The 16,778-nt window shown below is 42.5% G+C and overlaps 1 protein-coding gene across 1 annotated transcript in view; it reads right to left on the bottom strand.

Moving 5' to 3' along the window:
* The window catches only part of LOC110166884 (supervillin-like), a 144,419-nt gene that overhangs the window by 44,473 nt on the left and 83,168 nt on the right, over positions 1 to 16,778 (bottom strand). Inside the window, exons 21-25 of the mRNA XM_055151398.1 lie at positions 14,307 to 14,454; positions 10,663 to 10,755; positions 10,498 to 10,578; positions 3,550 to 3,557; positions 3,129 to 3,185 (exon numbers count right to left, since the gene is read on the bottom strand). Of these exons, the coding sequence (XP_055007373.1) occupies positions 3,129 to 3,185; positions 3,550 to 3,557; positions 10,498 to 10,578; positions 10,663 to 10,755; positions 14,307 to 14,454 (387 nt within the window). The remainder of the gene's footprint in view (positions 1 to 3,128; positions 3,186 to 3,549; positions 3,558 to 10,497; positions 10,579 to 10,662; positions 10,756 to 14,306; positions 14,455 to 16,778) is intronic.

Raw genomic sequence — 16,778 nt, 5'->3', positions numbered from 1 at the left:
TTGGCCCGTTTAGTCCTTTTCAGTCCTGGTTTAGTCTGTTCTTGTTAGTCCTGGTTAGTCCTGTTAGTCCTGATCTGGTTTAGTCCCTGGTTTCAGTCCTGGTTCAACAATTAGTTAGTCCTTTTTCCTATCTAGTCCTTGTTTAGTCCTGGTCTGCCCGGTCCTGGTTAGTCCTGGTTCAGTCCTGGTTTAGTCCTGACCTTGTTTAGTCCTAGTTTAGTCCTGGTTAGTCCTAATTCAGTCCTGGAGTCCTGTTTAGTCCTGGTTTTTCTCAGTCCTTCCCTGTTTAGTTTAGTCCTGGTTAGTCTGGTTCCAGTCCTTGGTTTCTGGGTTTCTGCGTTAGTCCTGTTTAGTCCTGGTTTAGTCCAGTTTGACCTTGTTTAAGTCCTGGTTTTTAGTCCTAATTCAGTCCTGGTTTTCACTTTACTAGTTTGGTCCTGCATTAGTCCTTGTTTAGTCTTGGTTCAGTCCTGGTTTTAGTCTTAGTTAAATATTCCTGTTTAGTCCTGGTTTAGTAAAATCCTGGTTCAGTACTGATTTAGTCTCAGTTTCAGTCTTGGTTTTAGTGGTGGTTTAGACCTTGTTTAGTCCTGGATTAGTCCTGATTTAGTCCTGGTTCAGTCTGCTTCTTTTAGTACTTGTTAAATACTTGTTTTAGTCCTGGTTTAGTTCAGTTCTAGTCTAGTCCGGTTCCATGTTCATCATCAGATTAGTCGAGTTTCTAGTCTCCAAAAACGTTAACACCAATAATTATTTGCCAAACTCGTCAGATTTTCAGATTTAAATTTATCGAGAAAGACGTCAGTAATATTTAACGTAACATATTTAATGTTTTCAGCCTCGATCTGCTGTCCACAAACTGAACTTTAACTTAAAACTGAACTTAAAGTATTTGAAGTATCTGTTTGCCTATTTGTTTTTTCTAATTCTTTAGAGTTTGACAAAAGAACACAGCGGAATGTAAATGTCTGCATCAATAAATTACTTTATAAAGGCACTTTTTTTTTGTTCTATATCAGTTTTTTCATTTGCCACAATAATGTAATAATGAATTTAAATGAAAATACCTCGTTGAAGGCTTTTCTCAGCAGCAATTTTTAGATTAATTAATTAAGATCTCAATTTTTTTTAATCTCTTTGACAGCACAAATTTTTCAACCTTTCTTCAGAAATTGACACTTGATTGCGGTAAAACTACAATAACAGGTAATTATCCTAACAGGTAAATTGAGTCGAGTGCAGGTGAAATATTTCCTTATTTATAGTGTTGGGAAGGTGACTTTTAAAATGTACAGATTACAGATTACAGATTACACACACCAAAATGTAGTTTGTAACGGAATCCATTAAATTACTTAAAGTGAGTAATGTAATCTGAATACTTTGGATTACTTGATTTGCTGTAGAGAAGCAAAGACCAGGATAAGATGTTTTGTCTGATAAAAGAAAATGAAAAGCCCAGATTTTACTGAACCAAATTAAAAATATTATTGATAGAAGACGAGGAGACACGTCCACACAGCAGGATTTAGTCCTGTTAAATCCTGTTAAATCCTATTTTAGACCTGATTTAGACCTGGTTTAGATCTAGTTTAGACCTGGTTTTAGTCCTGGTTTAGACCTGGTTTAGGTCTAGTTTAGACCTGGTTTTTTGGAGACCTGGTTTAGACCTAGTTTTAGTCCTGGTTTAGTCCTGTTAAATCCTGTTTTAGTCCTGTTTTACTTCTGGTTTTAGACTTATTTTAGACCTGATTTAGACCTGGTTTAGATCTAGTTTAGACCTGGTTTTAGTCTGGTTTTAGTCTGGTTTAGGTCCTAGTTTAGACCTGGTTTTAGACTTGGTTTGGACCTGGTTGAGACCTAGTTTTAGTCCTGGTTTAGTCCTGTTAAATCCTGTTTTAGTCCTGTTTTACTTCTGGTTTTAGACTTATTTTAGACCTGATTTAGACCTGGTTTAGATCTAGTTTAGACCTGGTTTTAGTCCTGGTTTAGGTCTAGTTTAGACCTGGTTTTAGACTTGGTTTGGACCTGGTTTAGACCTAGTTTTAGTCCTGGTTTAGTCCTGTTAAATCCTGTTTTAGTCCTGTTTTACTTCTGGTTTTAGACTTATTTTAGACCTGATTTAGACCTGGTTTAGTTGGTTTAGACCTGGTTTTAGGTCTAGTTTAGACCTGGTTTGGACCTGGTTTAGGTCTAGTTTAGACCTGGTTTTAGACTTGGTTTGGACCTGGTTTAGACCTAGTTTTAGTCCTGGTTTAGTCCTGTTAAATCCTGTTTTAGTCCTGTTTTACTTCTGGTTTTAGACTTATTTTAGACCTGATTTAGACCTGGTTTAGATCTTGTTTAGACCTGGTTTTAGTCCTGGTTTAGGTCTAGTTTAGACCTGGTTTTAGACTTGGTTTGGACCTGGTTTAGGTCTAGTTTAGACCTGGTTTTAGACTTGGTTTGGACCTGGTTTAGACCTAGTTTTAGTCCTGGTTTAGTCCTGTTAAATCCTGTTTTAGGCCTGTTTTACTTCTGGTTTTAGACCTATTTTAGACCTGGTTTAGATCTAATTTAGACCCGGTTTTAGTCCTGGTTTAGACCTGTTTTAGATGTGTTTTAGACCTGGTTTAGACCTGGTTTAGATCTGGTTTTAGACCTGGTTTACTTTACTTTCCGGCAATGAGTGGAATTTCCAATTTAAAAAAAAAAAAGAAAAAAAAAGGGATTTAGCCCAAAATGTGAAAACAGTAAAATCCCTCTGTATAATCCATTTATTTCAACAAAGTAACTGTAATCCAATTACCACTCACTGAAACAGTAACTGTAACTGAATACAGTTACTCATAATTTGTACTCTGATTACTTAACTCCAGTACATGTAATCTGTTACTCCCCAACACTGATTACATGAGAATTTACTGAGAAGTAGTTGTTATTTTTGTTATACTCGGAGCCAAAATAAGACGTTTCGGGTTTTGTCACCTCTTCCTGCACCGACCTTTTAATCCAACGTGTCCTTTTTTTTTTTTTGTTACGTGTTAAATAGAAACGTGCAAAAAGTGAATTAAAAAATGAACACAAACACAGATGTATTAGTGTGAATGAGTGGCGCTCGCTCTGGGCCGTGCCGGGATCGTCCTTACCTGCTCCTTTTGGACGAGCGAAACAGTGGGAGAGAAAGTGGAGGAGAAGACGGGCTCCTGAGGACGGACAGAAGACGGAGGGAAGGAGAGAGAGACAAACGTGAGGAGAGAGAAAAGGTGAACGGATGAAAAGAGGAGAAAGCAAAGGACCTGCGTCGAGCTGGACCCTCGTCGAACGCACAACTGCACAAAAACTATGTCAGTGTTTTGTGCTTTCGTTGCTTTAGTTTTGGATAATCGACTCTTTTTAGGTCAAATTGGGGTCCCCAGAAATCTTCAAAATGTTGTCAATCTTTTGTGCTTTGTTTTGTGCTGTGACAGTTTACATTTGTGCGAGTGTATTTCCTGAACCACTCTCAAAAGCAGACGTGGAGAAGACTTATGGAACAGCTTACATGATCATATCAGCGCTTGTACGAACTTGGTGCACTTCAAAAAACAATATAAGACTCAAATCTTACAGAAATACCTAGAAGACTAGATCCACTGTCTTCTAAACCATGACTATTAACTAAACACATGCTTTTCTTTAACTTTTTAACTTTTTATCTTGGTATGACCATAAACGAAAACAAAAAAAATCCCTACATTTTCATTCTTGTTATTGTTTATTTTGTACGATCATAAATGATAAACTTTTGTGCCTTCTTTATTACTGTTATTAGTTTGTACGATCATAAACAAAAGCAAAAAATCCCTAAATTTTTCATTCTCGTTATTGTTTATTTTTACGACATTGAAAAAATTTTTCATTTTCATTCTCTTATTTTGTACGATCATAAATTAAAATAAAAAATCCCTAAAATTTTCATTCTCGTTGTTGTTTATTTTGTACGATCATAAACGATAAACTTTTGTGCCTTCTTCAATACTGTTATTAGTTTGTACAATCATAAACGAAAACTAAAATTCTTAAATTTTTCATTCTCATTATTGTTTATTTTGTACAATCATGAACGAAAACAAAAAAACCCCACATTTTTCATTCTCATTACTGTTTATTTTGTACGATCATAACATTATTTTTAGTTTGTACGACCATAAACGAAAATTATGTTTCTGCATGTATGTATATAAACATTTATATTGACGATATGTAATGGGTATCTATGATGCATGTATGTATGTATGTATGTATGTATATGTATGTATATATGTATGTATGTATGTATGTATGTATGTATGTATGTATATGTATGTATGTATATGTATGTATGTATGTATGTATGTATGTATGTATGTATGTATGTATGTATGTATGTATATGTATGTATGTATGTATGTATGTATATATGTATGTATGTATGTATGTATGTATGTATGTATGTATGTATGTATGTATGTATGTATGTATGTATGTATGTATATGTATGTATGTATATATGTATGTATGTATGTATGTATGTATGTATGTATGTATGTATATGTATGTATGTATGTATGTATGTATGTATGTATGTATGTATGTATGTATGTATGTATGTATGTATGTATGTATGTATGTATGTATGTATGTATGTATGTATGTATGTATGTATGTATGTATGTATGTATGTGTGGATATGTTTTTGTTTATATGTGTGTATGTTACTGCATAATGACAGGTAAACACTCCAAAGGTGATTATAAAATTATTAATGATTATTTTTGATTTTCCGCTCATCTGACGGCAGCGGCTTTAACAAAACTCCACAAAACCAGTGAAGAGAAACGATCTCAGGTTGTGGAAAAATCGGTATCAGTTTTTACTTGTTTTTGATTCATATTTTATAAATAATACAGACTTTTCTAAAGTTCTTTTGAAATTTCCCCCCGAAGCATCATGTTGTGCATTTTTGAGGGCAAGTTCACACCTTTTCTGAATACAATTATTACATATAATTTTCGCAAAAATAATAATGAACAAATTTAGAAATATACTCACGCAAATGAAAAATGTTAATATCTTAAGAATCATAATCGCACAAATTAAACTTTCTGAAGCACAAACGAACACAGACGATTGACTTGATTTTGTGTAGTTTTAGAGCATTTTGAAGTTTCCTGGAGGCCGCTGACCCCAATTTGACCCATAAAAGAATCATTAATATCTCAAAAACTAAAGCAGCACAAACGAAGCACAAATGTTTGACAGTTTTTTTGTGCAGTTGTGCGTTTGACGGGGCCAACTTCAGGTAAGCAGAGGTGCAGGGAGCAGTGCACAGAGAGTGGTGTTAGTACAGAAATAGTCTTCGGAACAGGACCGAAGCTCCAGAGTCCTGTGTGACGGCCGAGTCAATAATTGCAAGTCCCACCTCTGGTTTGGCATTATGACGTGTGAAAGTGCGAGGGAGAGAGCGACCGAGGAAGTCAAGTGTCTAAACTCACACGAACACGCTCAGGGAGGGAAGATTTAAAGGTTGTATAGAGGATTTTTTAAGGGAAAAGAAATACAGTGACAGTCCTTTTTCAAATGTTGTGCATGTGTGACACCACCTTCCTCCTCCACCGCTGCCTCAGTAGAAACATCTCCTCCTCCCGCCTCTTTACTCTAGAAATCACGCTTGTTTACATCCAGTGCGCGTTACAGAATTACTGTTGAAGTGACCTTTCTAGAAATATTTTCGCGATCGACACGTCGGTTTTTAGACCCTTCGTCTACTTCGTTTGCGCCATCACTGGAAGAAATCTCCAAGAATCACCTCAGTTTGTCTTCGCTCCTTTTCTCCTTCTCTTTTTCTTTCAGCGACCTCAAAAACGGACTTTCTTTCGCGGCGAACTGGTCGTGGATTCTCGTCCGACATCGCGACAAACTTTGTGCAAACTGCGAGGAAGCGACAGTTTAAAAAAGCCTCTAAGAACCGCTGCATAAACCACATAATCCCTGCACGCCGACGAGTCAGTTACATTAGAAACGTAAGGAGTTTGATTGACAACCAAACAGCCAATAGAAAATGAGGGAGCCTTGTTTTCTATTGGCTGATGTTTATTTGGCCTCACTACGTCCACAGTTGATAGATTTTCATTCTTTTTTTTTTTTTTAATCATCATAATTACAAGGCTGCTGCGTCTCTGTAATGGTATTTTAAACTTTCACTGACAATTTGAAACTGAACAAAAAAATCCTCCATACAACCTTTAAGTCAGAAACGTATTGAAACAAGCCGGCGCTTTCATCGTATTTATCGGAATCGCAGACACAAAGGAAACAGCGAGGGAGGGGAAAAAGTTTTGCGAATGCCAAAAATGTTCGTAAGAAGGTCTTAAGTACAGATTTATTTCTAAGAACGTTTCATGAGTGTTGTTTCTGAGTGGAAAAACTGCAGAACACTGATGGAAAAGTGGTGTTTGAGTGTCCAAAAATAAGTCGCACTTTTTTCATGGTTTTGTGTTTCCTGTGACAACTTCGGTCCGACTTATATATTAAAATTTTCAGACTGACGGCCGCGAGAGGCTCTTGGGTTGTGTGTCAGTATCTAGTACAACTATTACTCCTGTGCCACTGTCACTTCGCTCTCTACTGCGCATGTCTCGCTGCAAATAGTGAAATACTCAGCCGAAAACAGTAATCGAGCAGCAGAAAGAAAAGTTTGGAGTGAGAGAGAAACTTGTGATTGACTGATGGAAAGTGGACATGGAGAACACAGCTTCACGGCAACCGGGAGGATGCACCGTGAAACTTTCCTGAAGTCACTGGATGGATGGACAAAGTCTGGACTTCAGTGACACCGAAACCATCCTGTCGGGATTCAGAAAGACCCGAATAATTCTAACTGGAAGCGGCGCTCTGTTAACCTCATGGATCTATGGTTTATCTCCGGAGGTGGCGCAGAAGTGACACTGACGATGAAGAATTGAATGGATTTAGTGATTTGGAGTGAGATCGTGAGTTTGGTAAATTTATGTTATGTTGTTTATGCTATAATTATCTTATAAAGGAAAAGGGGGGCAGATAACATAAGATTTTTTTCTTCTTTCTGCTCCTTTTCATTCATTTCTTGTGTGTCTGACGTTGTGACACTGTCGATGTCTTTTTTATGCTTTATGAATGAAATAAATCAAATAAATCTGAATAACTGTTAATATGTTACGTTAACATATTAACATCTATTTAGTCTGTTTGATGAGGGGAAAATTCAGTTTGTCGACTGGACAAAAGTTAGTTTGGTTGAAGACGTTTCTCAGCTCATCCAAGCTGCTTCTTCAGTTCTGGTCAGACGCTGGTGGACACTTCCTTATATCTGTCTGCAGGGAGGAGCTAACTACACTGAACCTACTCTGAAACTAACACACACACTTGTTTACAGTTTCTGTTTGTTCATTTAGCCTATTGATCTGTACAGCGTCTGCAGTGATGCGGTCACTGTATCGGACCGTTGTGGTGAAGAGGAGCTGAGCCGAAAGGCGAAGCTCTCGATTTACCGGTCAGTCTTCGTTCCTACTCTAACCTCTGGTCATGAGCTCTGGGTAATGACCGAAAGGACGAGATCGCGGCTACAAGCGCTCGAAATGAGTTTCCTCCGCAGGGTGGCTGGGCGCTCCCTTAGAGATAGGGTGAGGAGCTCAGTCACACGGGAGGAGCTCGGAGTAGAGCCGCTGCTCCTTCACATCGAGAGGAGCCAGTTGAGGCTCGGGCATCTGTTCCGGATGCCTCCTGGGCGCCTCCCTTGGGAAGTGTTCCGAGCATGTCCCACCGGGAGGAGGCCCCGGGGAAGACCCAGGACACGCTGGAGGGACTATGTCTCTCGGCTGGCCTGGGAACACCTCGGGGTCCCCCCGGAGTAGCTGGAGGACGTGTCTGGGGTGAAGGAAGTCTGGGAGTCCCTGCTTAGGCTGCTGCCCCCGCAACCCGGCCCCGGATAAGCGGAAGAAAATGGATGGATGGATGGATGGATGCTCTGTACAGGGTGTGGGGTCTGATTAACAGAACAATTCATGGACATAATGGAGCTTTCACACCTCTGGACCTGACCTGACCACACCTGTTGTTCTCTTGTTTGTTTTGATTTAGGTTTGAGGATGGACGTGTAAATAGGTGATAGATGGAGTCTGAGGCCTCCGTTTCTGTTTAGACAAGGATTCTCTTTCTTAACAAAAATGGCTTCTTTCACTCCCCTCTCAAACCAGTTCTTTTCTCTGGCTAAAATCTGTACCTCACTGTCCTCAAATGAGTGGAGATGAACAGCAGACTGAGGTCCTGTGTTGCTCTCTCGTCTGTGTTGGTTCATCCTCTTGTGAAGCGGCTGTTTAGTTTTCTCCAGTGTAGCGTTCACTGCACTGAATGGAGGAGACCACATTGCTTTGTTTGTGTTTTGTCCTGTTCAGTCTGTTGTTCTCTGTTCTATTGTTTTTACTAGAACTTGTCTTTCAAGATGAAATTTCGGTTCCTGGTCTTTGATTTTACAAAACACATTTCCCCCAAAAGTGCGACTTAGGCTGACGTTCAGACTGCAGCCTGAAGTGACCCAAATCCGATTTTTTGGCCTCTATGCTCCTGTATCTGATCTTTTAATGACAGTCTGAACCACACAGATCAGATTTTTTCAAATGTGACCCAGGACACTTGGATATGTGCTCCTGAAACTGATACATATCCGATCTTTTGACGTGCGACTTCAGTGTGAACGGCCAAAGTGCATTCATCCACCTACACGTTATCAACAAGCCACAAATGTCACTATTCTGCGCTGAAGTCGGCGAAAATTGTTAATGAACTCTGTGTCACTGAAGCGAAGCACATCACCGTCTCCACATCCACACATTCCTTTCAACGGACGTCGCTGCCGCTGTCCCACAAAACACCACGGCCAAAAACCTCGTCCTTCTCCTTCTCAATCTCCTCCTTAAAACAAGTAAGTTGTTCATGTTCTGGCTCCGGTACGAGAGGAACTTTAAAATCTCCAGGTGCTCGATGCTGCGTCCATGTTTGGACAACTTCTGTAAACACAGAGACGCTCGCTGCGGTTGACGTCGTCGTGTCTCCAGTGCACATGCGGGACACTTTCGGGCCGTTTAACGTTCACACTGGAGTCACATAAAAAGTCACATTTAATTGGAAATGTGAACGACCTCGAAAAAACATCGGATTTCACAAAAAAAAAATCGGAATTGAGCTTTAAGCCCTGCAGTCTGAACGTAGCCTTATATGTGTTTTTTTCTTCTTCATTGCGCATTTTTTGGTTGGTGCGACTTATACTCCAGAAAATACGGTAATTATTATTTGTCAAAAGAATCAGAAACACTATGAGCAGCAGAGAGAGCAGCCGTCAGCCCGTCCTGTGTTAGGTGAGGTTATTTCAGCAGTGCAGCTACAAAACTTTATAATTAAACCTTCAAGAGTCTAAACATGTGCAAAGAGAGAGAAAAAGAGCCAAAAGCAAAAGTCCAGCCAGTCACCGGTAAAAGCCCCAAACTGAGCCACACTGAGCCACACCAAGTGAACGAGCCGCACGGCCCCATGCCAAACCCGACCGGCTCAGGACCAGAGCCCAGAGAGCAGGAGCTTACCCACNTCATTCCAGCGATGGCGCGACTGAAGCAGACGCAGGGTCTAAAGACTGACGCACTGGTCCACAAATTACTCCTGGACAGGAAACTTCTGCTTATTATGAAAACGTACTTTATTTCCAAGAGCTACACAAACGTTTTTCAGGACACGAAAGCGATATCCTATGTCTGAAAACGTAATTTTCAAGGCAAAGAAAGAGTCCGCTTGCTGCTGCGTGTTGTAGCTAGTTCATTCGCACGGAATCTCCGCGCACCCTTCTCTGCACCCCTTTCCTGCTCCTCTCCCCGCTGCCCGATCCACTCTTCCCCCTGCTCCTCACTTCTCCGGGCACGAAATCTCCGCTCCCTCTCCTCTCTCCTCTCCTCTCTCTCTCCTCTCCTCTCCTCTCTCCTCTCTCCTCTGCTCCGCTCTTCTCCCTGCTTCTCACTTCTTGTCGGCGCACGAAATGTCCGCACACCCGCTCCCCCGCTCCTCACTTCTCCGTCTTGCCTAACCAACACTGTAGTTAGTTGTTTACAAGTCATGGCAGCGCACCGGCTGTAAACAAACCTGTTTCTGGCAGTAAGGAGGAGGCGGGAGGAGGTGTTTCTACGTAGGAGCTGTAGGGGAGGGGCGGTGGTTTCACGCATGCGCAACATTTGAAAAAGGACAAACAGTCGCTGGATTTCTCGTTCCTTGGAAAATCCTCTATACAACCTTTAACCGGACGTTCCACAAACCTACAGCGCGACATTTCCGGCCGTTGTGAAAAAGATCTATTGTATTTGATAGATGTTAAGAAGAGATTTCCAATGTACGTTTAAATCAAGACTCAGTTCATAGTTTCACACTGAGAGAAAACTGAAGGATAATTTGTTGTTTACAGAGAAAATTGAGTTGTACCTTTGTTGTTTATTTTTCCTAAGAAACTCTCCAGCTTGTCCAGTTTCTTGTCTGATTCCATGTCAGGTCTGGCTTCGATCTCTGCAAATAATAACAACAAAATAAAGATTCAAAACTGCTGAGAACGTAGAGTGATAGAGTTGAAAAGTGTGTCGTTTTCTGTACCTTCTTGTGGCTTCGTGACGCTGCTGCTGCTCTTGAGTTTGGTGGAAACAGGAGACAGAATGGGGCTGATGACGGAGGAGGAGGCGGCCAGACCTGAACACACAGAACATACAATTTATTAGTACAAATATTATAAACAACGAGGAAAATACACTTACGTACATCGATCCATTATGCAACATTGACTTTTCAGAGATTTTAACCATTTAAAATGATGTTTCATGTTTGGTTTTCAGATTATTTTTTGAGTAACTATATTCTGCTACAGTTACTTAAAGCGCCTATGACAAATTGGACCACTCGTTTTACTAAAACACACTTAAAATCATTATATTTAAGATTCAGATAAAACTTCCTACATCTCAACAGCTCCAAATATGAACTCATTTTAAATAAATCCCCCGAATCCACCTCAACCCGTGTATCGTTCGTTCATTTGTTTTTCAATATAAAACCAAAAATAAGAAAATGAAAAAACAACTGTTTTCTTCATTATTTGTCTCCAAAACCAAAATGAAAAAACAGATAATGATTCGTTTTTTTCAGTTTTCAATTTTGCGTTTAAATGAAGAATGGAAAAAACGGATAACGGCCGTTTCCTGTTTATGTGACTTCTGTGACTGCGAGGCCGAACTGAACCAGGACTGATCCAGGTCCGGGACCAGAGCAGGACTGAGACCGAGACCAGAAATGGACCAGACCGAGACTGAGACCAGAGCGGGACCAGAGCGAGACCAGAGGGGGACCAGACTGAGACTGAGACCAGAAATGGACCAGACCGAGACTGAGACCAGAGCGGGACCAGACTGAGACTGAGACCAGACTGAGACCAGAGGGGGACCAGAGCGGACCAGACTGAGACTGAGACCAGAGGGGGACCAGGGCGGGACCAGACTTAGACTGAGACCAGACTGAGACCAGAGCGAGACCAGAGCGGGACCAGACTGAGACTGAGACCAGAGTGGGACCAGAGTGGGACCAGGGCGGGACCAGGGTGGGACCAGACTGAGACTGAGACCAGAGCGAGACCAGAGCGAGACCAGAGTGGGACCAGAGCAGGACCAGGGTGGGACCAGAGTGGGACCAGGGCGGGACCAGACTGGACTGAGACAGAGCGGGACCAGAACGGACCAGAGCGGGACCAGAGTGGGACCAGGGCGGGACCAGACTGAGACTGAGACCAGACTGAGACCAGAGCGAGACCAGAGCGGGACCAGACTGAGACTGAGACCAGAGTGGACCAGAGTGGGACCAGGGCGGGACCAGGGTGGGACCAGACTGAGACTGAGACCAGAGTGAGACCAGAGCGAGACCAGAGTGGGACCAGAGCAGGACCAGGGCGGGACCAGAGTGGGACCAGGGCGGGACCAGACTGAGACTGAGACCAGAGCGGGACCAGAACAGGACCAGAGCGGGACCAGAGTGGGACCAGGGCGGGACCAGACTGAGACTGAGACCAGACTGAGACCAGAGCAGACCAGAGCGAGACCAGAGTGGGACCAGAGCAGGACCAGGGCAGGACCAGACTGAGACTGAGACCAGAGCGGGACCAGAACAGGACCAGAGCGGGACCAGAGTGGGACCAGAGCGGGACCAGACTGAGACCAGAGCGAGACCAGAGCGGGACCAGAGCGGGACCAGACTGAGACTGAGACCAGAGTGGGACCAGAGTGGGACCAGGGCGGGACCAGGGTGGGACCAGACTGAGACCAGGGCGGGACCAGGGTGGGACCAGACTGAGACTGAGACCAGAGCGAGACCAGAGCAAGACCAGAGTGGGACCAGAGCAGGACCAGGGCGGGACCAGATTGAGACTGAGACCAGAGCGGGACCAGAACAGGACCAGAGCGGGACTGAGAGCGGGACCAGACCGAGACGTAACCGGGACCAGACTGCAGGTACAGCAGGTGCACTCGTGCTGGGACTTTGGGTCGTGTCGTGCTCAGGTGCTGTGGTTCTGTGGCCCGTGTTCACACCTGTGCGGCCGATGACGTCATCGCACGGTGATGTTTGTTTGTTTGTTGTGCAGCGGAGTTGGTGCTTTTGGCAGTGAGGGTGGAAAAAGCGGCATGAAGCGTCTATAGGCGAGTTTCATTGTTGACAAAAGCGCGCGTTGCATGCTGGGAATTATTTTGTTCAGCGGCAAGAAACACTAATTCAACATGACGGACGGAGTGAGAAAACACGTAAAGGGTATTGATCCTGGTTATTTATCCACTCTAACGGCAGAGGACCCAAGACCATTTGACCAGAAATTGGTCATAAGCATCGACGGACGACAAATCACCTTTTCAACCCCGACAAAAGGTTGGACCAAACCAAATTTCTGGTCAGAATCTCCAACTACCTGGACAAATATTCACTTGGGCGATATCCACAATGACTTGGTGGAAACTCCTGGGCCATTCACAGCAGAAAAGATGAAAACCTCCAAGAGTCTCGATGTGTTGTTGAACTTGTTGGAGTCCACGGTTTGTTAGGATCTTCTACGTTTGCTCTGCGAATGTTTGAAAGTCGTTTAATTCACCGTTAGCGGTTCTTTTCACTCAGAATACGAAAAAGACATTTTCCTTCTTCCGTGCTTCTATTTGTGCATCCGATAATGCAGCAGGAATTTACCATTATTTACGCACTGTGTTTGACGCTATCGTGTTTCTTGCCTCCGACCAAAATATTTCCCAGCAGCAACGCGGGCTTTTAATAACAATGACGTCAGCTGAAACTATTGAGCTGTGGGACTGATGTTGTGGTGCACAGTCCTGTTTGCGGTGTTGCTCCGCAGTGGGTTTGTAGATGTGGTGTTGGTGCTGGGGGGGTGGGGGCGGCCGGGGGAGAGGCGCTGCGGGGCTTCTGTCATCTCGTTTTTATTTGGTAAGATTTTGTATTATTTGGATTTCATAGATGAGCCTAAATGTTTCAAATATAATGCACATGCAAAATTATAATATCAAATATACAAAGTGTAGACTGTGCAGAGTCGAGTCTCAGGTCTGATCTGATTCTGGTCTAAGTTACACATTCCAAGACCAGACTGTGAAAAGTCAAGATTTTCAACAATGATGATTCACGGTTAGAAACGTTAATAAAATTAAAGTTTTGGACATTAAATTTTTCACAAGTTCAGCCCAAATACGACACATGAAATCAACACAATCTGATCTCCGCACACATCCTGGATCTCGTTCTTTGCTCTTAGTTCATTTGATAATGTTTTATTGAAGTATCGGGTCGGGACTCGGTATCGGCAGATACTCAAAATCAAATGACTCGGACTCGGGGGCAAAAAAATGTGATCGGGACGTCCCTACTTTTGGCTTTTGCAAACTAGTCACAGAGAGCAGACCACACTTTTCTACACTCATTTTCGTCCGAGCCTAAAATGTCCGCGATCTCCCTCCGAGAATTTAATTTCATTGAGCTTTGTGTCGTACAGATGTTTGTATTTTCCCACATTTCCACCAGCTGTGACTCAAAACCATCCTTTTCTTCTCTTATAAATAACACATCGGTTGGTTAATTACAAGTTGAGAATGTGACTGCTTTTTCTGCGAGGTAAAGATTGGATTTGTATTGGTCTGTTGTTTATTTATCGGAGCATTTTTCCTTCTTTTTCTCTCACGTTTCTGAGGCTTTTTCGCTCTGACCTTTCTTGACCATGCGCGCGGCCACGGTGTACTGAGACGAGTCGTTGGCCGCTCCTCGTCCTTTGCTTTTCCAGGCGTCTTCTCGCGTCGAGATCAGCTGTTTTCTCTCCTCGATCGTCATCTGGGCTTCGATCTCCTCCCCCGTTTTCTGCACAAAAACAAACCCCCACAAAACATATGAAAAAAAAAAGAAATCTACACAATATTTTGGAAATCTGATCGTCTTGGCTGTATTTTTTTTATATTATTATAGTTTTTTTACTCAAACTTTTAATCCAAAATCTTCTATAAAACATGTGTCAGTCTATGTTGGTTTAGTCCTGGTTTAGTTCTGGTTTAGTCTTGGTTCAGACATGATTTAGCCCTGTTTAGTCCTGGTTTAGTTCTCATTTAATCCTGGTTTAGCACTAGTCAGGTCCTGGTTCTGTCCTGGTTTAGTCCTATCTTAGACCTGGTTTAGTCCTGGTTCAGCATGTTTAGTTCTGGTTTAGTCCTAATTCAGTCCTGGTTTAGTCATGATTGAGTTCCGGTTCAGTCCTGGTTCAGTGCTGGATTAGTTCCAGTTCTGACCTTGTTTAATTCCAGTTTAGTCCTGGTTTAGTCCTAATTCAGTCCTGGTTTAGTCCTGTGTTAGTCCTTGTTTAGTCTTGGTTCAGTCTTGGTTCCGTCCTGGTTTAGTCCTATTTTAGACCTGGTTTAATCCTGGTTCAGCATGTTTTAGTCCTTGTTTAGTCCTGGTTTGGTCCCAGTGCATTAGTCCTTGTTGAATCTTGGTTTCAGTCCTGGTTTAAATCTGGTTCAGCATGTTTAGTCCTGGTTTAGTCCAAATCAGTCCTGGTTTTGTCCTGGTTCACTCCTGGTTTGGTTTCTGCATTAGTCCTTGTTTAGTCCTGGTTCAGACATGATTTAGTTCTCATTTAATCCTGGTTCAGTTAGGTCCTGGTTCTGTCCTGGTTTAGTCCTATCTTAAACCTGGTTTAAACCTGGTTCAGCATGTTTAGTCCTGGTTTAGTCCTAATTCATTCCTGGTTTAGTCTTGGTTCAATCCTGATTCAGTCATGAATCAGTTCAGGTTCAGTCCCGGTTCTGACCTTGTTTAGTCCTAATTCAGTCCTGGTTTAGTCCTAATTCAGTCCTGGTTTAGTCCTGGTTTGGTCCTATGTTAGTCCTTGTTTAGTCCTGGATTAGTCCTAGATCTGGCCTCGTTTAGTCCTGGATAAGTACTGGTTCAGTCCTGGTTTTGTCTCGGTTCTGACCTTGTTTAGTCCTAGTTTAGTCCTGGTTTAGTCCTGATTCAGACATGATTTAGCCCTGTTTAGTCCTGGTTTAGTTCTCATTTAATCCTGGTTTAGCACTAGTTAGGTTCCTGGTTCTGTCCTGGTTCTGTCCTGGTTTAGACCTGGTTTAGTCCTGGTTCAGCATGTTTAGTTCTGGTTTAGTCCTAATTCAGTCCTGGTTTAGTCATGATTAAGTTCCGGTTCAGTCCTGGTTCAGTGCTGGATTAGTTCTGGTTTAGTCCTAATTCAGTCCTGGTTTAGTCCTGTGTTAGTCCTTGTTTAGTCTTGGTTCTGTCCTGGTTTAGTCCTGGTTTAATCCTGGTTCAGCATGTTTTAGTCCTTGTTTAGTCCTGGTTTAGTTCCGGTTCTGACCTTGTTTAGTCCTAGTTTAGTCCTGATTTAGTCCTGGTTTACTCCCAGTTTGGTCCTGCATTAGTCCTTGTTGAGTCTTGGTTTCAGTCCTGGTTTAGTCCTAGTTTAGTCCTGATTCAGACAGGATTTAGCAACGTTTAGTCCTGGTTTAAACCTGGTTCAGCATGTTTAGTCCTGGTTTAGTCCTAAATCATTCCTGGTTTAGTCTTGGTTCAGTCCTGGATTAGTTCAGGTTTTGGCCTGGTTCAGTCCTGGTTAAGTACTGGTTCAGTTCTGGTTTAGTCCCGGTTCTGACCTTGTTTAGTCCTAGTTTAGTCTTGGTTTAGTCCTAATTCAGTCCTGGTTCACTCCTGGTTTGGTTTCTGCATTAGTCCTTGTTTAGTCCTGGTTCAGACATGATTTAGTTCTCATTTAATCCTGGTTCAGTTAGGTCCTGGTTCTGTCCTGGTTTAGTCCTATCTTAAACCTGGTTTAAACCTGGTTCAGCATGTTTAGTCCTGGTTTAGTCCTAATTCATTCCTGGTTTAGTCTTGGTTCAGTCCTGATTCAGTCATGAATCAGTTCAGGTTCAGTCCCGGTTCTGACCTTGTTTAGTCCTAATTTAGTCCTGGTTTAGTCCTGGTTTGGTCCTATGTTAGTCCTTGTTTAGTCCTGGATTAGTCCTAGATCTGGCCTCGTTTAGTCCTGGATAAGTACTGGTTCAGTCCTGGTTTTGTCTCGGTTCTGACCTTGTTTAGTCCTAGTTTAGTCCTGGTTTAGTCCTGATTCAGACATGATTTAGCCCTGTTTAGTCCTGGTTAAGTTCTCATCTAATCCTGGTCCA

The sequence above is a fragment of the Boleophthalmus pectinirostris genome, unplaced genomic scaffold (assembly GCF_026225935.1).
Source record: "Boleophthalmus pectinirostris isolate CB_2022bp ecotype Guang Dong unplaced genomic scaffold, ASM2622593v1 HiC_scaffold_16, whole genome shotgun sequence".
In the NCBI taxonomy this organism is placed as follows: Eukaryota; Metazoa; Chordata; class Actinopteri; order Gobiiformes; family Gobiidae; genus Boleophthalmus; species Boleophthalmus pectinirostris.
This window is presented reverse-complemented; position numbering and strand designations above follow the sequence as displayed.